Here is a 16,877-nt window from a genome sequence, read left to right on the forward strand (position 1 = left end):
AGCCCTGCTTGGCCTGGCTTCCTTTCACTGCTGGTACCGCATGGTACGGTGTTGGAACGGTTTGGTGCGGTGCGGTATGGTTTGCTTTTCCACTAAAGTAGTACTAAAGTTAAGTGGGTGGGATAACAACGGGGTGGGTGGGATTCTCTGACCAATCAGTGGCTAGTAGTGACTGCATGCAAAGGATTGTGGGTTATGGTACCGGTATGGTACCTCTCGGAACCACAATCAAGGTGGTACTGTTTTTGAGAGCCGTACCGCTCGGTTCCATGCAGTGGAAAAGCGCCGCTGTACCGTACCGTACCGAACCGTTCCTACACCATACCATGCGGTACCAGCAGTGGAAAAGCACAAAAGCGAGCCGAACCGTTCGGTTCCATGCAATGTAAAAGCGCCACATGTCACTCTGTGAATACATTATTATAAAAACAAACTGTCCGCATGCGTGTGTCAGATTCTTATATATTAACTTTTTGTTGCCACTAAGAAAGCCAAAAAAACAAACCTAAAAGGTCAACTACACTATTTTTTAAATTCTAGTTCCAATGGTAGAGAAACAAGCAGGGCAGTGGATCCTGCTTCTCAGTCTGAAATTTGCCCCTAAATGAAGAAGGCAACAGGTTGTTTAATGGCAGCCATGTATATATTTTCCCTTTATTCCCCCGCCACTCCATTTAACTGCCAGGAGCAAAGAGAGCCCTGCACAAGCTCCAATTCATTGTAGAGTAAGGGCTCATGCACAATGTACTTAAAAAAAAATGATGCTTTTACAGGCGTCTGACTTTTTCTGCTGCCTGTAAAAACACCTCTATGGTTGCTTATGTGTCCATGCGCACATAGGTGTTTACAGGCATATTGAAAGGGAAGTTTTTACAGGCGGGGGGAAAAAAACAAAAAACTATCACCAGGAGAGGAGCTTTTGGGCAGAAAAAACACTTGATGCTTCTAAACTCATCTAAACGCTAGGCGCCTTTAATGCTTGAGCATTCATTCCAAGGCCAGAATAAATTAATATTCTGAGAAATGGAATCCATAAATGCTTAAGTGCTTAATGCACCTAAACGCATCTGCAAAACACATCTTTTGGCAAGTTTTTCAAGCAGCTTTTCTCCTGCCAGGAGTAACGATATTAAGGGGAGCTGACCAAACGCTCAGTGTGCATGAGGCCTTGTAGTGTGTAACAGCACTGCAAAATATCAGAGGTACAGTATCTCACAAAAGTGAGTACACCTCTCACATTTTTGTAAATATTTTATTATATCTTTTCATGTGACAACACTGAAGAAATGACACTTTGCTACAATGTAAAGTAGTGAGTGTACAGCTTGTATAACAGTGTAAATTTGCTGTCCCCTTAAAATAACTCACACACAGCCATTAATGTCTAAACTGCTGGCAACACAAGGGAGTATACCAAGTCAAAATGTCCAAATTGGGTCCAAAGTGTCAATATTTTGTGTGGCCACCATTATTTTCCAGCACTGCCTTAACTCTTGGGCATGGAGTTCACCAGAGCTTCACAGGTTGCCACTGGAGTCCTCTTCCACTCCTCCATGATAACATCACGGAGCTGGTGGATGTTAGAGACCTTGCGCTCCTCCACCTTCCGTTTGAGGATGCTCAATAGGGTTTAGGTCTGGAGACATGCTTGGCCAGCCCATCACCTTTACCCTCAGCTTCTTTAGCAAGGCAGTGGTCATCTTGGAGGTGTGCTTGGGGTCGTTATATTGGAATACTGCCCTGCAGCCCAGTCTCCGAAGGGAGGGGATCATACTCTGCTTCAGTATGTCACAGTACATGTTGGCATTCATGGTTCCCTTAATGAACTGTAGCTCCCCAATGCCAGCAGCACTCATGCAGCTCCAGACCATGACACTCCCACCCCACCACCATGCTTGACTGTAGGCAAGACACACTTGTCTTTGTACTCCCCACCTGGTTGCCGCCACACACGCTTAACACCACCTGAGCCAAACAAGTTTATCTTGGTCTCATCAGACCACAGGACATGGTTCCAATAATCCATGTCCTTAGTCTGCTTGTCTTCAGCAAACTGTTTGCAGGCTTACTTGTGCATCATCTTTAGAAGAGGCTTCCTTCTGGGATGACAGCCATGCAGACCAATTTGATGCAGTGTGCAGCGTATGGTCTGAGCACTGACAGGCTGACCCCCTTAAAAAAGTCTGTATTTCCCAGAGACAGCCTCTGGATATGAGGCTGAGCACATGCATTCAACTTCTTTGGTCGACCATAGCCCTGTTAAAGCACTGTATGGTCTTGGCCACCGTGCTGCATCTCAGTTTCAGGTTCTTGGCAATCTTCTTATAGCCTGCCCTAGGTCATCTTTATGTAGAACGATTCTTTTTTTCAGATCCTCAGAGAGTTCTTTGCCATGAGGTGCCATGTTGAATTTCCAGTGACCAGTATGAGAGAGTGAGAGCGATAACACCAAATTTAACACACCTGCTCCCCATTCACACCTGTGACCTTGTAACACCAACAAGGAAAAATGGCTAATTGGGCCAAATTTGGACATTTTTACTTAGGGGTCTACTCACTTTAGACAATAATAGCTGTGTGTTGAGTTATTTTGAGAGGTCAGCAAATTTACACTGTTATACAAGCTGTACACTCATTACTTTACATTGTAGCAAAGTGTCATTTCTTCAGTGTGTTAAAAGGTATAATAAAATATTTACAAAAATGTGAGGGGTTTACTCACTTTTGTGAGATACTGTATATGTATAATATATAATTATAATAGATTGCGACCTAGGTGGGGACATTAGAGTGTAAGCTCCACTGGTGCAAAGACTGATGTGCATGGTTTAGTGTTGTCTGCAAGAGTGTGTCAGAGCTATATAAAGAAATAAAACCAGGAAATCTATGGCCTGTTGAAGCGATTAAGCAGAATTATGGGGATACTCTGGACACACGGCTCTGTGTCAGATCATTGTGCAGCGATCACCCAAGGCCTTTTACATCTGTTGGATGCGCTGGGTGTAATTTTGGGATGAATATGGTGGACAGATTCCAGATTCTGCTCCCTTCACTTCCCCAATCCTGGCTGCTCATCTCCGAAATCTAAATGAAATGGATGATGAGGAATCAGCCAGCTGACGGTTCACCATGTGTCCCCTCTATTGGGCTTGCAGTAAATGGCAGTGTTGTGATTGTGCCATTTATCCATGTCTAATGAAAAGTGACAGCGCTGGCGGGGAGGAGGGGACAGCCAAGCGTGGGGCTGACAGCTCCCAGATTCAGGTACAAATCACCCACTTCAGTGAGATCTGTGAACGAGTGACAAGCAACATGGACTCTTGCACATGGAATGTCGCACGTCATTTCAGTTACTGTACAACTACAGTAAGCAACTGTCCCAGATATCCAGCCAGCGAGAGCCACTGCTGGAAACTTGGGAGGAATCAGAGCTTGAAAACTCCTTTCACCATGATACAAAGCTCCCCTTCAGTTGGATGTGGACAATTTAAATTCAGGTGACAGAGTCTGCTGATTGCCTCGAATCCTTATTCTGGCATTCATCTTCTGCAGATGTTGCTTCTGCTAGTGAAAATCTCACAGCTGCCATCATCCCCATTTTCTGAACAGCTCTGTATCCAATCCTCTAAAAATAAAAGCATTGTGTTCCCTGGTTCTAGCCCTGCCTTCTGAGTCCACTGCAGCCTGTCAATGCATACCTGAACAGGACAGAAGAATGCAAAGCTACTCAGACACATCCTGAATGTGGCTGCAAGGAAGGACATATATTTTAGATGACTCAAAATCTGTGATAAAGATAGTGTGCGACTGTGAGGGGAACGTTAGAGTGTGAGCTCTTCTGGTGCAGAGACTAACGTGACTGACTAAGTGTTCTCTGGTGCAGAGAATAATGTGACTATTCACTTTTTAATGAAAATAGATGTCGCGTTTAATAACAGGCCGATGCCTTCTATAGTTCTTTGGTTCCTGCTAAAAGGATTGGCTGGGTCTTTCAAAACATGGTCTCTAGTATTTGCAGTAAAAGTTCCACCACCATCCGAATACATACGCGGGGATTCACCTCCCATCTCCGTCACCTAATTTGCAATTTGTTAAATGTAAATCAAGAATTAGCAGGCAGGTATCACTCTCCTGCGGCACGCGAGCGCCATCCTTGGCAATCCACTCATTAAACCGGGTAAGATCAAACAGAGAATGATAATTAAAAAGCTCCCATTGAGCTCTTCAACTGCTTCGACCCACGTAGAGACAAATCGAGGCAGGGGACCGACTTATAAGAGTCACACTTCGTCTTTCCTAATTAATTTCGTATATTTCCTCCTCACCGTTCACTATGGGGTCGGCTGCGAAATTGCAGTGACACTCCGACTGCGGTAAAGGATCAATAAACATGCAATGACAGTTCACTGAAATTCCACACCTGAAATAACGCTAGCTTCAGACTAGAGAAGCAGAATATTCAATGTATACGTTTGTAGAGAAGATTTCCTGCAATCCTTCTCAGACTTTCCCTGAAATATACACACAGCATAAAGGTATGTCTAAACCAGGGGTATCCAATCTGTGGCGCAAGACAACTATGAATGTGGCCCGACACAAACTTACCTAAAAATGTTGATTTTTTTTTTTTGGGGGGGGGGAATTTTTTTAAAAAAATGTGGACTTTTGGCTTACTGAAAAATCTTTTCCCTGATGTTCAATGACGGACACCACTTCATATCTTCATTAGACGGATGGCAGCATAGCCCATCCGTCTAATGAAGGTATGAAGCTGTGTCCGTCAATGAACGAAAGAGAAAATGCGTTTACACTTGGCGAACACATGCGGCCGAAAAACAAATTGACAGAGCCCCTTTACTGGACTTTTAGAAGTTTCATCTTCCCAAAGAAAAATCTCCCACTCTTCACAATCACACCCTATTCATGTCATCAGTTTTCAGCAGCACCGATATTTGTGAGCAACTATTTTCAAGGCTGACACATACGAGTGGCAAAATTAGAGCCAGAATATCTGATGAGCACCTTGAGAATTTATTTTATCCAACCAGATATTGATGTGTTAGTTTATCAAAAATAGTGCCAAATATGGCACTAGTTTTATGTTGCCCTCTTTTACATTTATAATCAAAAAATATTACAATAAATTATGTTTTATTAATTAGCTAGGTACATTATCTAGATCGGTGATCATTAGCTTGTGATCTGCCAGACATTTCCTGCTCATCAGCTATCCTTATTGTTAGTGTATTGGTAGTGTGACCCAAGACGATTCCTCTTCTTCCAATGTGGCCCAAGAAGGACAAAAGGTTTGACACCCCTGGTCTGAACAAAAACACTTTAAATAAAAGAGGGGAGGCTTAAAACCTATGTCAGAATTCCATTCCAGAATGCCATTTGTGTGTCATTGGGGTGGTTTCCCTTCATTTTTTGTACTACAGACATACCAGCAAGTGAGAGGCAATCTACGTAAGGGAATAACTTTTTAGCAGACACTGGAAAAGGTGTCCCCATTGTTAAAGGGATTGTAAGGTCTCAATTTTTTTCCTATTAAAATAACAAACATGTTATACTTACCGCCTCTGCAGTTGGTTTTGCTCAGGGCAGCCCAGATCCTCGTCTTCTGGGGTCCCTCTTCAGCTGTCCTGGCCCCTCCCTCCTGCAGCTTGTTATGGGGGCACTCGAGCCAAGCTGCAGTTCCGTGTGTTCATTCAAACACTGAGCTGCTATTCGCGCCCCCCCTATTTTCCTGATTGGCTGAGTTTGATTGACAGCAGCGGAAGCCAATGGAGCCGCTGTTGTGTCTCAGCCAATCAGGAGAGAGACGACTGAGGCACTAGTGGACAGCGCTGCATAGAGAGGGGGGCTAAACAGCGTACTCCAAACTGGGTAAATCTCCCCAGTGGGGGCACAGACGTCAGAAAAAAATCTGAGATCTATCCCAAATGTAGATTGTGTGTGTTCAGGGCCGTAAGGCACTCCTGGACAGCTGTCAAATTCTGACATGCGGCTATGACTGCATCCACATCTATAGGCCGCCTGCACATAGTTTGGGGCAGACGCAATAACAAAGGCAGTCTGCAGGCAGGAGGGGTACCAGCCCCTGTGAATGAACCTTAAAAAAAAAGAAGGGGGATAGGTTCCTCTTATCCCCTCATCAACCTGCTAGTGAAATTATTATTTTTATTACATCCTTATTTTAATACGAGTGATGTCACTTGGTATTTGTGCTTCTCTATGCAATGCAGGCAGATTATGGCTAGTGGGAGGAGCTGGCAGGGTGCTGTACATAGTTTCCTGAAAACATTACAGCACCCTGCCTCAGTATTCCTCCTGACGCAAGCTGTGGGCTGACTCTTGGGAGGAGTTATGTAAATATCAAAATTGCTTGATGGGTGGATATCAGTCAAATGGAGTGGGAGTTTCTCAACACACTGCATTTGCATGCAGACCACACTGGGTAGCGCCCACATGCAATGCCAAGCCTTCCCGAATGAAATCCAATCAATAAAAGGGATGGGCCAGAGACCCAGAGACAGTCAGGCTGGGGAGGACAGTGCCAGATGATGCTGGACATCCTCTGGCCAGAAAATGAGGTGGGTTCAGACTTGCTGTAAGTAGTTCAAAACAGGAGAGAAGCCTGTGCAACTGTACAAGACTGAAGTTCTGCTTTTTCAGAATAATTCACAGGAATCACTGGCAGCCTTTGGGTTTGCTGCACTTTAAAACTTCATCTTTGTGAGAGGCAATGCGCAATGCTTTTTACATCAATTCTAGTAGACTAGATTCTGGTACGTCAGACAATACCACTTAGCGTGGTCTTTCAGCAGGTGCAATCGATCCTCAATATCTATAGAAAAATAAATCTGGTAAAATTGGTCTGCAAAATAATGGCAAACTCCTTGCAATGCATACAGCTGTCCCAAAAAGATATTTTTTTTTCTTTTATCACCAAACAAGGAAAAGTAGCATATTTAAGAGAAAAATGCCACCGTAGACAGCTTATGTCAATCAACAAAACCTATGCCAGACCAAATCTGCCCAACAAAAATGTACCTGGGCTGTCAGCTTTCCCCCCAGGGTTACCATCCTCCCAAGATCTTCCTCCGATTGACAAGAAGTATAGATGTTCCCATGTTCGGACAGGGGAAGAGAATCAAACGGCGGTCAAATTAATCATTTTTTGTATCTTGTCAACTGTCTGTCAGAATCAGTTTTATCTGAAAGGACGAGCGTCGCTGATCATTCGGCCCCACGAACGCCCAGAGCGCGTGTAATCACCCACATACATATTAATTAACTGGCAGGGGAAAAAAGGGAGATGAAAAAAAAAAGAAGGAAGAGAATAGAAGGAAGGAGATAGAGAGTCTTAAATACCACGGCCGCTCTAGGCTGCAATTTCGGCAGATGAAGAGGTCAGGAGTGTTTAGCAGTGCGCTGCCACGTTAATTTAGTATGACAAGATAAAACAGTAATCTCTGCTCCAAGACGCTGTAAGCCGCCTTCTACCCAGGGACATTCTCCACTCGATCTGCGCTGTATATCACTTTATACAACCGCCGTGACAAAGCCCCTGAGTTCTCTTATGTAAATCTCTCCTCTCCCCGCGCCAGCCAGGCAAGCGCATGCGGTCCGACCGTAAGCTACTGGAATATTAGCATCTTACAACACGCCGCCGGGACCAGTTGGCCCTCCCTGAGCGGAGGATGTTTAGTATTCGGATAATCCATTGATCTGCGCTCCTCGATCGGCTTGGAATTCTCAATCCGCCCTCGCTGACAGCGCTGGGAAATAAACGGATGTTTCCTGAGATTTGGAGCTTGGGGGTTTCTGATCATTTTCAAAAGGCTTTATGGGCTGCGTTCAAAGATTACGTTTAACCTCTTCAGTGCATGGAGCGTTTTGGAGCCGCACGATAATGGGAGCCGGACTCTCCAGCCAACAGCGGATAAACTTGTTAGTCAGGCCGGATAGAAGTAGGGAAATTTCACTAGATGCATCTGGGAGTGTTGAACTCCTCGTTCCCCCACAGCTTTTATCGATTCCTCTCTCTGATCTACTGTCACTGTAGGATAGAGTAGTACTACTTTGTTAAGGGACTGTAATAGCAGTGCTCTCAGTCTCCTGCAACGCATCCCAACAGTCCCTGGCAGCCTCCTGCAACGCGTTCCCAGGCCCTGGCAGCCTCCTGCAACAGGTCCCCAGGCCCCGGCAGCCTCCTGTAACAGGTCCCCAGGTCCCGGAAGCCTCCTGCAACAGGTCCCCAGGCCCCGGAAGCCTCCTGCAACAGGTCCCCAGGCCCCAGCAGCCTCCTGCAAAAGGTCCCCAGGCCCCAGCAGCCTCCTGCAAAAGGTCCCCAGGCCCCAGCAGCCTCCTGCAAAAGGTCCCCAGGCCCCAGCAGCCTCCTGCAACATGTCTCCAGTCCCTGACAGTATCCTGCAACATGTCCCCAGTCTCTGCCTTTTGCAACATATCCTCAGTCTCTGTCTTTTATAGATTTATGTCCAAACCAGTATTAAATATTCATCATGGAGTAGAAATGACAGCTGCTAAGCTCCATTGCTGCTCAGCAACTGTCATATTGTTTCTCCATGCAGACAGTTTAATACAGGTTCTAATACAGATCTGTGAGGTCCCTGTTTTTTCTGAGGGAGTGGTGTAGCCCCTGAAAAGCATAGACTGATTATACTAGAATTATTTACCAACAATTATCCCTTTCCCGAGACCTCCTGGTGGACGTTGAGGTGAGCTTTAATGCCAGGAGGTGGAGTGCCTCCCGATCATATGATCAATGCTATTGGCTAAATTGGCTCTCAGAGAGGGTCATATGATTGGGAGCCTATGCCGCTTGCCGTTAGAGACAGTGAGTAATGAGCGTACTCTCGGTAGAGAACCCTCAGATTGCCATGGACGCATGTAAATACGGTGGCTGGGCGTTAAGGTCAATTTATACTTTTGCTGCACATATGTGTTATGGGTACAAAAAAAGGAGGTTAAAACAGTTTTTGATTCTTTTGTTCCTTTTTGGTCTGGCACTCCTATGGTTTGAACTACTGTTGGTTGCCCATGGAGGGAAGGCCTTCCTGTGTGTGGACTGCCTTACCAGAGTTATTGAGCTTGATGTTTTCTTTCATCTGACAGCCGGTACAAGTTTGTATGCGTACTCCAATCACATATGTAGCACGTCTACAGCCTGTGACGCTTTTCTGTAGCATTGCATAAGCCAAGCAATAGGATTGGCCCCGTGGTAATGTCAGGGGCCGCAGTTTAGGCCCCTTTTGTCTTGTGGGTTGACTATATCGACTACAAACTCTGCACAGAAAGAGTTTTGAAAAACCATCACATCCCCAGCAACAGCAATGTGTGAACAAAACTGCACAATGAGAACTACAAAAAGTGCTAGAAGACTGAAAAGAAGGCATAGCGGTCGGAGTGCCCCCAAGATTCGCCTGCTAAAGGGAGACGAAGCTTGAATCTCGCAGTATGGCCGAAGGACAGAGGGACATAGAAAAAAACGGTCATCTTGATTTAGCAAGACAAGGCGGCCCAGAGATGTCACCGTGTCACTGAGCCACACACAATGCCTCCCGAACACATCACATCAGCAAATAACATCGATTGGCGTGACAGGAGCAGAGCCAGGACAAGCCGCCGTGACCGAGCAATACAAGAGAAAAATGAGCATTGCATAGCACAGAACAACACTACACTAACATACACAGTCTATCCAACACTCAGTGCCATTAATGGGAAGCTTATAAGCTGAGCAAATCGTATAAAAACTGCATTTCCAACAAGGGTACATTATGAGGGTTTTTTAAGCCCCTCTAGATGTTACATTTATAGCGTATATAAAAGTTTGCTATTCCATATTGTCTAATCCACATTTTACCTCTGTAGATCATAGAAAACAGTCAGCACCCCTACTAAATGACTGGTTTCCCATAAATGTGAGTGGAGTGATGGATTGGCTTTAGGACAGAGCAACAGTAAAGCACACTCACTAAAAAGAACTACCAAGTATGAAAACGGTCTTGCATATATAAGAAGCACATATGTCTGCTCCCATGTACGTATCAATAGGAAAGGCATACAGAGAAAGAAGCTGTTTAACTCGCATCGATAAGATTATTTGCATTCAGCTGATAATGTTCATGCGTGTATCTTAAAAACTATAAATAAACGGAAAGAACATTTCTATAGCTCGGACACATTCCGTGATGGGCAGCACTTTTAGGTGACTGACTCTTTAAGTGCTGAAAATGTATTATTATACAGTTTTGGTGAACACAAAGTGTTCAGCAGCAATTTGCTACAAAGATAAGGACTTTTATTTGTTTCCTCTGAAACAAATAACTTTTCCCCTTCACGGGACAACGCAGTCAGCCAGCTGCAAATTAAGGGAGCACTCGGGGGCAGGCAGACTTTAGTCAGAAATGGGCAAGTGATGCAAGAAAAAGAGCGCTGCGAAGAGGGATAACCGCCGGCCAAATAGGAGAGATTTGGGGAAAAAAAAAAAAAGATTAAAATTAACAGTGTTCTGTCAGGGCTGCGTGATCCTCCGTCATATCGGAGAAGCAGTGTTGTCAGGTGATTATTACAATGAGTGCAAGTCACTAAATCAAGCTGCAAACAATGTTAACGTTTATTCTGAATACAGTACCAACAAAACCTACAACCGGCTTGAGAGCAAATATCGCACAATCATGTGCTCACAGTCTTGCCCTGCAGGACAATTCACAAATAACACCTCTATCTTCCCCTTCGTTTTAGAGAACTAATAATTACATTGGCGGGACCCTTGATGACAGCTCACAAATGGACAGGGAGAGAAAGTGAAAAAAGGATATCCCTTTTTATTTGTTAAACTGCCCTCCTCACCTGGATATATTAGGGTAGCTTAAAAAGTGCCCCAATCCCACTGGGAAAACAATGGTGTAAATTCACTAAGAGATTAATACCAAATTAAGTTTTGCATTAAAATGAGAGGTAATGATTCCAGAAGCCGGCAATTCACTAAAAAACATGTTTTCATTTTTGTGATATTAAGTGCATTTAAATTTCACCTTATTATAATCGCAGACTGGACCTTTGGCTACAGCAGAAAGTGAAATATTTAGCAGCGGTATTCCCACCACTGCTAAATTTCAGTGCTCCTGCTTGGGGTTACTAGTTGTCAGGGAGCTGGCACCCACCAGCATCCTAACAACCAGTGACTCATCCCTTCTGACAGATAAATGTGAACAAAGGGGCCGGGACGTTTAAAAAAAAACTACTCATACGATGTGAGGATCTCCCACATTCCCTACTCTTATTTGACCATGCAAAACAAAACCAGAAAAATCCCCAGCTCAACTCACCAACCAGTCTGCTTAACAACCGAATGAACCTGTCTAACAGTATGCGTTAAAAACAGGGGTTTAGTTAGCACACATTTGCAAACGCATGCGTAAGCTGCAAGGCCACTTCACTGATGTATACTGTGAGGGGACACACTGGACGCCTTTGCTGCCATTGTGCTATGTGCTGGGCGCTTAGGGTGCTCCTGTGCCTTTAAGTTGCTATGCATTGGCGTCACCCATAGGCAACCTGTATATACATCGTCCTTTCACAGGGTAAACAGTATAGGGTTTAGAAGGGGTGGGGATGGGAGCAGATTTAGGCTTACTTAGAAAAGGCTGGACTTTCACTTCAATGAATAACTAAAGTCAAGAACAAAGTGCAATATATTGCAGTTTTAGATGTGGTGGCTGCATTCGTTTTCTATTTTTCAGGCTAGGAAAGAACATTTTCTTAGTGAAGATACCACTTATTGATATTGCCAGAAATGCTTTGTCCTTGTCACGTTCTGTGAGCTGTGTTGTATCATAATGCTGCTACCCATCAGATTGTGCAGTGGAAGTGACGTGCGGACTAAAAAACACTTGCTGCGCATGCGTGACGTGTTTCACACCACTATGCGCTACAAAAACACTTCCTGATCTGATGGGTAGCGGTAATCTGAACACCCATGCAGACATCTTAGTACACCCAGCTGCGTCTTGAATTTTTAGCAATACAGTTAGCGGATATGAATAAATATTGTATATTGATATCTGTGATGCTGTTTTGATGTTACATTTTTAAAGAAGCTGTACCTGGCGCACCTGAACGATAAACCCCCTGAGGTCATCTCCCTTCACCGGGTTTTGGGTGGAGATCCTGCGGACCCTGCAGCAGGTGCGGAGGAGTTTTTTGGCAACGTCTACACGTCCAAGGTGCAGTTCTCCCCTTTGGAATTGACGCATTTGCTTGACTTTATTAGGTTTCCTACCCTCTCTGATGACCACCGCTCTTTACTGGATGCCCCCTTGACGGTGGATGATGTCGCTGAGGAGATTTCCTGTTTCACATGCGCCAAAGCACCAGGATCGGACGGGCTCCCAGTGGAATTCTCTCAATATTCGGATGTGTTGGCCCCTAAACTGTTGGAAGTCTATAATGCTATGAAGCTGGGGATATACCGCCTTCCATGTGTGAAGCGTTGATTGTCTTAATTCCCAAGCAGGGTAAGGATCCCCACTACCCCGAGTCCTACCGTCTTATTTTGCTTCTTCAATGCAATATTAAAATCCTGGCTAAGATTCTAGCCCTGCGACTTAACAAAGTCATCCACACCACATTTTTAAAGAAGCTGGACAGCAGCAGTAAGAAGGTGGCGGAGGCCATGTTGGTACACCCCACACTGCTCAGCGCTATCGCTTTATGCTTTTAAAATGTAACATCCAAACAGCATCACAGATAGCCATATTTATTTATATTCGCTCACTTTATTGCCAAAATTACTCTGAAAAGAAAGACGTAGCTGGGTGTAGTAAAATGTCCGCATGGGTCTTCTATCAGATTACCGCTACCTCCCATGCACAGTAAGTGTTTTTGGTCCGCACCTCACTTCCGTTGCACAATCTGATAGGTAGCGTCATTCTGATAGAATGAGCTGCACCCAACAATATTAAAAAATAAATAAAAATGCAGCCACCAGATCAAGCCCCAGTAATCTGCCATATTTTACAATTTTGGAGTTGAGTTTCGATGCACTTTAAAGCCCAATCACTAAAATCTTACATAATCTTTAACATGTTAATGTCACTTCAAAAATGTTTTACACCTTTTTAAAATCTGCAGCTTTCAATAATACTTTCTGGTGACTGCCACAAAGGCCCTTGTTCAGGCATTTTCTGTTATGGGGTGACAACTGTTCCTCAAATGTGCGCCTACATTGTCGCCCTGCCATATGTGCCCCCCTGTGGTGACTGCAAGTGTCACTGGCGACACACATTGCACAGGCATTATCATTATTAGGAAGTCAGTCCAGAGCAATGATATGCCATTATTACTGTGCTGAGTGCAGGTAAACAGGGTATGAATGAATGGGGCTAAAGGAAATCAGCAGCACAGCAGAGATTAGGAGCTCTTTCACCCTTGAGACACTAAGTGTTTTAGCACAAAAAAAAAAAAAAAAAAAAAAAGCACCTGAAAAGCTTATGAAAAACCTATTCCCATTAAAATCAATAAATGCTTTCACACTGGGGTGGTGCGTTGGCAGGGCAGTGAAAAAAATCCTGCAAGCAGCATCTTTGGAGCGCTAAAAAAACTCCTCAAAAACTCCCCTTCTACATTAAAATGAATGGGAAGCGCCTCAAAATGGTTCTTGAAGCAGTTTTTGAGTCACCTGTCCTTAAAAAAAAGTGCACCGTCAACACCTCAAAAGCGTCGCAAAAGCAACGGGCAAGCACCTCAGTGTGAAAGAGAAAAAGAAAAAAAAAAACACACACAACACAACTGGTGTATGGGGGGGGGGGGGGGGCTGGTGATGGGTAAAGCCAAGTGCCAAGCTGCACCCTGAATATATGGGAATTTCCTTTAGTTTTTCCCCTGGCCAGTGCAGCCCTATTCACAATCAGCCCGAGGAGACTGGCAGAGGCAGAAAACACCCAGCAGGAAGAATCCACTACATCACTGTACACTTTCAGGTCCATGTTAAAACGGATGGCAGACCCAGAGATGCAAATGTGATCCCTAGATAGGCAACTGGAAGTGGGATCCCAGCTGCAGAAGAGATTTGAGTATGCAGGAGGGGAAGAGTGGGGCAGTTTGAGATTTATGATCGGTACCATTATGGGGGTGGTGCAGCTGGATGTCCCACTCTGAGCACTCAATAACCTTTTCCTGGGTGCTGCACATAGCAAACGAAAAGTCATCCAGGTAGAGATTGTATCTACTTTAACAGCATAGAAAGATATTTTACTGCACAGAATAAAAGCTCATTGGGAAACACAAACCTGTTAAAAGACAATCTAATAAGACCTGAAGGCAGCGAGGCACAAAAAGCGCTAACCCCCAATAAAACAACGTCTTTCATTGTTTCAGGTCACCGCTGCTTGTGGGTTCGTACACTTTGGCACATCGTCGCTGATCTTTGCTCAGCCTCACTAAATAGCTGGAAAGTGATAGAAATCGGCGATGACAGCCTCTAATATTCTGCCACTTGGCTTTGTGATTCATAGCAGATCAGTAAGTGCACAGATCATCAGAAAGTCTGCACAAATCCCGGATTATATCCGCACAAGAAGTCTTTCATGTGGATTGAATATCGCTTTCCGACATACTGCAGCCAGGCAGTGGACCCCAAAAATCTGATAAGTACGCACAGAAATCGCCTCTGACTTGTCACAATTGAGCATGCCTATCTCTTGCGGAAACATGCCGTTACGGGAAAGATGTGTGAAATGGCACAGAGGGAATTACCCCGCCGCGCCCCACACATATGGTCTGTAAACCAGCTTTAGCACAATCCTTGCAAATCTATTCGCCACGCTGAAAAAAAAAATAAAAAAAAAAAATACAGAGAGCTGCAGAGAACCATAATCCCATCTCTGCACAGGAAGGACACAGCGCCATTCACACAATAACATGCTCCAGGAACTCGCCGCTGGATCGCTATCTATTCTGGCGCAAGTGAAAATTACCTAAGGTTTAAACAAAAAATTCTCTTTAAGTATTCTTAACTCAAAAAAGTATGTTCTAGCGTGCTCAACCGCGCTCAACCGCCTCCAAATTTTTTTTTATGTTGCAGTTATCTGACTTCCTGTTAGAGGGTGGCTAATTTCCTTCTCCATGCTCCCACTGTATGTAGGAATGTAGCCACCGTTGCTCACTCCTGAGATAGACTAAGGACTATGGAACTTATAGTGTGCATGGAGCAGTGCAAATGACAAATGAGGGTTCTCAGTGATGGCTCACAACCATCACCCAGAAGTCTGCAGCATGTGATCAAATTACAGCCATTCCTGATAATGTCCACGTGTGGTGGATGGAATTGCTATGCCAAAGCTCATAGTCATCAGACCAGCTGCCGAGGTAGTTGGGAGCAGTGTTTTCAACAACACAGGTAAGATGTGAGAGTTTTGCTTTCTCAAAAGGCAGGTCAATTGATCAGGATCCGGGAGGGGTTTAACTAAGTTTACATAATTAGTCGAAGTTTTCAATGACTTATGCGTAAACATCAAAACATTCCATTCTTCCCATCGTCAAGAGGAAATACTGAAGTGTTCTCTTTTCACTTCCAGGTCTCTTGGTTGGATCACCTTCTGTTGAGGTCAGTTTGATCTCCTGATTCCAGAATAAAGGGACCATAGCAGGAGTAGACAGGACACAAATGACTGCAATTCTGAAATTTTTGAATAGGACACATCAAAGTGATCACCAACACCTCAACATCCACTCTGCAATACATTTTTAGCATTTGGCAAAAGTATCCTTCTCAGGGTTCTTCCATTTAAAATGTAAAGGCATTTGAGGCCAAGGTAAAAGATGGAGGTCATCAAGGGCCCTCCCATCTGATCAGCACAAAGTGAATCACCTGTCTCAATGATGTCGGAAGCCAAGTGAACTGCAAAAGTTTGATTGGCGGAACTGTGGAAGGCAGCATGCTCTTTCAAACCAGCGTAGGGGGCTCCTAAAAAGCTGATTATCAAACAGTCTAATCAAGCAGCAGGTAACCAAGTAAGAGGCCATGTTGCTCCAGAAAGTTGTCAACTCAGATGTAGCTTGTCTGAACTGAAACCTCATCAGGAGTCCAACTTAACTGGATTCTTCATAATCTGATGTCAGAACTTATGGCCAAAAGTTTGATACTGGAAAATCACATCTACCTACATGGCCAAAAGTATGTGAACAACCTTCCAAAGAAGTGCAGTGTTGTTAATGTTACAGCATACAAAGCAACTTTAGAGATGTGTGAGCTTAACGTGGGGAAGACCATTTTTCAGTTTTAGCATTGATGAGCCCTTGCATAAAACCAGCTCCATAAAAGACATGGTTGGACTAGTTTAATGTGAAGGAACTCAAGTGTCCTATATAGAGCCCTGACCTCAACCCTACTGAGCGCATTTTGGATTAATTAGAACCACCATTGCAAGCCCTGCCTTCTCATCCAACACCAGTATCCGACTACTTTCTTGTGAACATCCTTGCCAAAAGCGTCAAGACAGCCTTGGCAGTAAGGGCAGGGCAACTCTATATTAAGGCTCATGGTTTTGGAAAGGGATGTTCAATAAACTCATATAGAACTGATAAGTCAGGTGCCCACAAACCTTCAGCCATATAATGTAAAATTGCGAGAGTTAGGTTTGAACAAATGAAGTTACTTATTTGCTTGTCAGAAAATATGACAATACTTTGGTCAAAAACTAAACAGCAAAATAACTTGGCTGTCTTATTGAGATGTTGGCCAATGAATGGGCCACCTACCATTGCGCTGTGTTGGTACGTGGGGCTCCTGTGGTCACAGGCATCTTGCGTCAGCAAAGAAACCGCCTGGAACTCTTCGGCGTGAGGCT

General features: G+C 44.4%; 1 protein-coding gene across 4 annotated transcripts in view; it reads right to left on the bottom strand.

Moving 5' to 3' along the window:
* Positions 1 to 16,877, bottom strand: part of SOX5 (SRY-box transcription factor 5) — a 326,784-nt gene that overhangs the window by 251,810 nt on the left and 58,097 nt on the right. For 3 of the 4 annotated variants that reach the window (XM_082256133.1, XM_082256134.1, XM_082256135.1), the window contains one exon: positions 16,789 to 16,877. This exon is cut by the window's right edge and continues 143 nt beyond it. The exons of the other annotated variant lie outside the window; for it this stretch is intronic. In XM_082256133.1, coding sequence (XP_082112259.1) covers positions 16,789 to 16,877 — 89 coding nt within the window. The remainder of the gene's footprint in view (positions 1 to 16,788) is intronic. 4 annotated transcript variants of the gene reach the window in all.

Source organism: Pelophylax lessonae (genome assembly GCF_965119305.1).
Source record: "Pelophylax lessonae genome assembly, chromosome: 4".
Taxonomy (NCBI): Eukaryota; Metazoa; Chordata; class Amphibia; order Anura; family Ranidae; genus Pelophylax; species Pelophylax lessonae.